Here is a 3,955-nt window from a genome sequence, read left to right as displayed (position 1 = left end):
GCCAGGGCGCGATCGCCAGGGATGTAGAAGTCGGCGCGAAGACGATGGAGGGTTTTCTACACACCCTCATGACCCGCCGAGTGGGCGAGCTGTAACACCTGGTGACGGAGATCATCATGCGCCGGAACAAAGATCAGGCGCCCATGGAGAAGCAGTCCGTCAGAGAAGCGCCAAGGCTCCTCCAGGTCGCCGGCCGTGAGCTACTGCTGAAGAAGGACGGCGTCGTCGGCCGTCGCAGTGGCGCGGCGAATGTCGGCGAAGAGACCGAACGTCGGCCCGGAGCGGATGCACAGGGCCGCCTCGGCGGACTCGTCGGTGGAGGAAGCAAGGTCGGAGTCGCGACGGGACAGCGCGTCGGCCACGATGTTAAGACGGCCCGGCTGATACTCGACGGAGAAGTCGAAGCCGAAGAGCTTGCTGATCCACTGGTGCTGCGGCACGGTCGACAACCGTTGGTCTAGCAAGAACTTCAAGCTGTAGTGGTCCGTGCGAATGTGGAAGGACCGTCCCCACAAGTACGCCGCCAATGACGAACGACCTGTACAAGGCCAATGAGCTCCCGCTCGTATGCCGCCAGCTTAAGATGGCGTGGAGCGAAAGGCCGGCTGAAGAAAGCAAGGGGCCCATCGCCCTGATGAAGCACGGCGCTGAACCCGGCGCCCGAGGCGTCACAGTCCACCACGAGCGGGTGGGCGAAGTCGGGCATCTGGAGGACGGGGCCCGTCGTGAGGGCCCCCTTGAGGGCCTCGAACGCCGTCGTCGCCTCGTCGTCCCAGGCCAAAGCGTCGCGGCGAAGCAACCGCGTGAGGGGCGCCACGATGAGCCCGAACTCCCGGATAAATTTCCGGTAGTAGCCGGCGAGGCCGAGGAACCCGCGGAGAGCCCGCGGCGAGTGAGGCGTCGGCCATGCAGAGACAGCCGCCACCTTGTCAGCGTCTATAGCCACCCCGTCAGCCGAGATGACATGGCCGAGGTAGGCGACGGTAGGTGTCCCGAACGAGCACTTCGAGCGCTTAAGATGGAGGTGGTGCGCCCGAAGCTCGTTGAAGACGATGGCGACGTGCTGGAGGTGCTCGGCCCAGGTAGCGCTGTAGATAAGAACGTCATCAAAGAAAACAAGCACAAACCGCCGTAAGTAGGGTCGATGGACGTCGTTCATCAGGGCCTGGAAAGTCACCGGGGCGTTGGCGAGGCCGAAGGGCATCACCAAGAACTCGAAGTGGCCATGGTGGGTGCGAAACGCCGTCTTGGCGATGTCGTCTGGATGCATGCGCACCTGATGATAGCCCGACCGGAGATCGAGCTTGGTGAAGAAGCGCGCCCCATGGAGCTCATCCAAGAGCTCGTCGACCACCGGTATAGGGAACTTGTCCTTGAGCGTGAGCGCGTTGAGGGCGCGATAGTCGATGCAGAAACGCCACGTGCCGTCCGACTTACGGACGAGAAGCACCGGCGTGGAGAAGGGCGACGTGGAGATCCGGATGATGCCTGCTGCGAGCATAATGGCACACTGTCGCTCCAACTCATCCCTCTGCAGCTGAGGGTAGCGGTAGGGCCGAACCCCCACGGGGGTGGAGCCCGGTACGAGGTGAATATGATGGTCGTACACCCGGGTGGGTGGAAGACCCCGTGGCTCGTCGAAGAGGTCGCTGTGCTGCTGCAGAAGGGGATCCAGCAGGGGGTGCTTGGCCTCCTGGGATGCGGCGGCCAGCTGGAGGTGTGGCACGGCTGGCGCAACGCCCCCAAGGCCGTCCCACCGGATGCGGTGGCCCAGCCGCCAGAACGTCATCGAGAGTGCGTCGAAGTCCCACAAGATGGGCCCGAGGGTCCGAAGAAAATCCACCCAGAGGATGAAGTCGAAGCAGCCGAGGTCGATGCCTGCACATGTAATGGAGAAGTGCTCGCCACCGATGGAGATGGGAACGTCGCGGGCGAGCCCATGGCACCGGAGGCGATCGCCGTTTGCCACCGTGATCCGCAGGCGCTCCCCGCCCCGTGGTCGGCAGTGCTAGCTGACGCATGGTCGCAGCAGGCAGGAAGTTATGGGTGGAGCCAGTATCCAGCAAGGCCACCAGCCGCTCGCCAAGGACCATCACCGGTAACAACATGGTCCGCTCGCCACGGATGCCGGCAAGAGCATGGAGGGAGACGACGCACGCCGTCGCCGTGGAATCCGCGGGCGTGTCCGCGGCCGCCGCGGGTGGTGGCTCGTCTGTCGAGTCGTCCGCCTCGGTGTAGTCGACCGTCTCCAAGTAAAATAGGTGGGGGCAGACATGGGTCGGCGTGTAGGGCTCATCACAGTTGAAGCAGAGGCCCTGACGGCGACGCTCCTGCTGCTCGGCCGGTGACAACCGACGGAAGGTCCGGGTGGTGGCCGGAGGTGCGGTCGTCGTGGCTGGAGGAAGCCGGCCCGGTGATGGTGGAGTCGGCGCTGGTCGACTAGGATGGCGGCCGCCCCAGCCGGCCGGTTGCTGCAGCACCTGAGCCCGCTGTTCGAAGGCCCGGGCGTAGTACATGGCCGTCTGGAGGTCGGGGGGATCCTGGAGCTCGACGTCCACTCGAATATGGTCCGGTAATCCGCCCACAAATAACTCAGCGCGCTGAGTCGCGGAGATGCCCGACGCATGGCATGCCAGGGCCTCGAAGCGGTCGGTGTAGTCCTGCACCGTGGATGTGAAAGGCAAGCGGCCGAGGGCCGCCAGTCGGCTCCCGCGGATAGGAGGTCCGAACCGGAGGAGACAAAGCGCCCGGAAGCGCTCCCATGGTGGCATGCCGCCCTCGTCCTTCTCGAGGGCGTAGTACCAAGTCTGCGCCGCGCCTCGGAGATGATAGGACACGAGCCAGGTACGATCCGAAGCGAGCGTCCGCTGCCCTCGAAAGAACTTCTCACACTGGTTGAGCCAGTTAAGGGGGTCCTCCGTGCCGTCGTAAGTGGCGAAGTCCAGTTTGGCGAAGCGAGGGGGTGTCGGGCCACCGTGCCCGGGAGCTGCAGTCAACGGTAGTGCGTGTGTCGGGTCGGGGATCTCTGGGGCGTAGTTCGCCGAGCTGGAGGGACGGTCAAATCGGAGGGAGGGCATCGGTTGTTCCGGCGCCGTAGTATACATCGGGTTCGGAGACGAGCTGGCCGCCCACGCGGGAATCGGCGATGGCGAGGGCGGAAATTGCACCTGGTGAAGGTGCCGGCCAGTAGGTCGGGACGCGGGTGGTGGTGCTGTCGATGGCGGCGGCGCCTGGTGGTGCTGCTGCACCGTCGCCTGCGTCGTGGGGGCCGGCGGTGGCGCTGGGAGGAACTGCTGAGGCGGGCCCCCCAGCGATGCGGTGGTGGTCGGCCATGCTGGCCAAGGCGTTCCCGCGGCCGGGTAGTGCGGCAGCAGGAGCGGTGGCGGAGGCGCCCCTCCGTAGGGTGCCTGGAAGGCCTGGGCGGGCCACTGTAGCGGCGGCGGCCCATAGGCGGTGGGGGCGGCGCTCGGCGGCGGGGGCTGGTTCCCGGCGAGGTAGAGGGTGATGCCCCGGACGGCTTGGACGAGCTCTCGCAGGGTGCCCGACACCTCCTCGGGCGTAAGGAGCGGGGGCGGATCTGCCGTGGTGGTGGTTGTCGCTGGCGCGGTGGTGGTGATGGTCCCGGACGTAATCGCCGTCATCGGCGAGGAGGTGGCCGGCGGCAGCGGTGGTGGGGCGGAGGTAGATGGCAGCGGCGGCGGTGATGGAGGAAGCGACATGATCGGCCTGGTGTCTCTGGATACCAAATTGGTAGGACTAGGGTTCCTACCGGACCTCCGGCGTAGATTGTATGGACAAGGGGGAGGAGGACGAGGGCTGGAGCGGGCGCGCCGGCGATGAGGCGCCGTCGCGGCTAGGGTTAGGTGCGGCAGCTAGGGTTCCGGCTCCTTAGGGAGCCGGGCAACAGAAGATTATAATATCTTTATTGCTTGCCTCAAACGGGGTCTTACAACTA

The 3,955-nt window shown here is 65.5% G+C and overlaps 1 protein-coding gene across 1 annotated transcript; it reads right to left on the bottom strand.

Annotated features, from left to right (window-relative positions):
• Positions 1–200: 200 nt before the first annotated feature.
• Positions 201–3,719, bottom strand: LOC123497608 (uncharacterized). Its single transcript, XM_073511846.1, has 3 exons — positions 2,018–3,719; positions 539–1,878; positions 201–431 (listed from the first exon to the last, which is right to left on the bottom strand). The coding sequence occupies exons 1-3, from the start codon at positions 3,717–3,719 to the stop codon at positions 201–203; spliced, it is 3,273 nt and encodes a 1,090-aa protein (XP_073367947.1).
• Between the last annotated feature and the right edge of the window lie 236 nt (positions 3,720–3,955).

Source organism: Aegilops tauschii, chromosome 3 (assembly GCF_002575655.3).
Source record: "Aegilops tauschii subsp. strangulata cultivar AL8/78 chromosome 3, Aet v6.0, whole genome shotgun sequence".
Taxonomy (NCBI): Eukaryota; Viridiplantae; Streptophyta; class Magnoliopsida; order Poales; family Poaceae; genus Aegilops; species Aegilops tauschii.
Note: the sequence above shows the minus strand (reverse complement) of the source record. Positions and strands in the feature narration are given on the sequence as shown.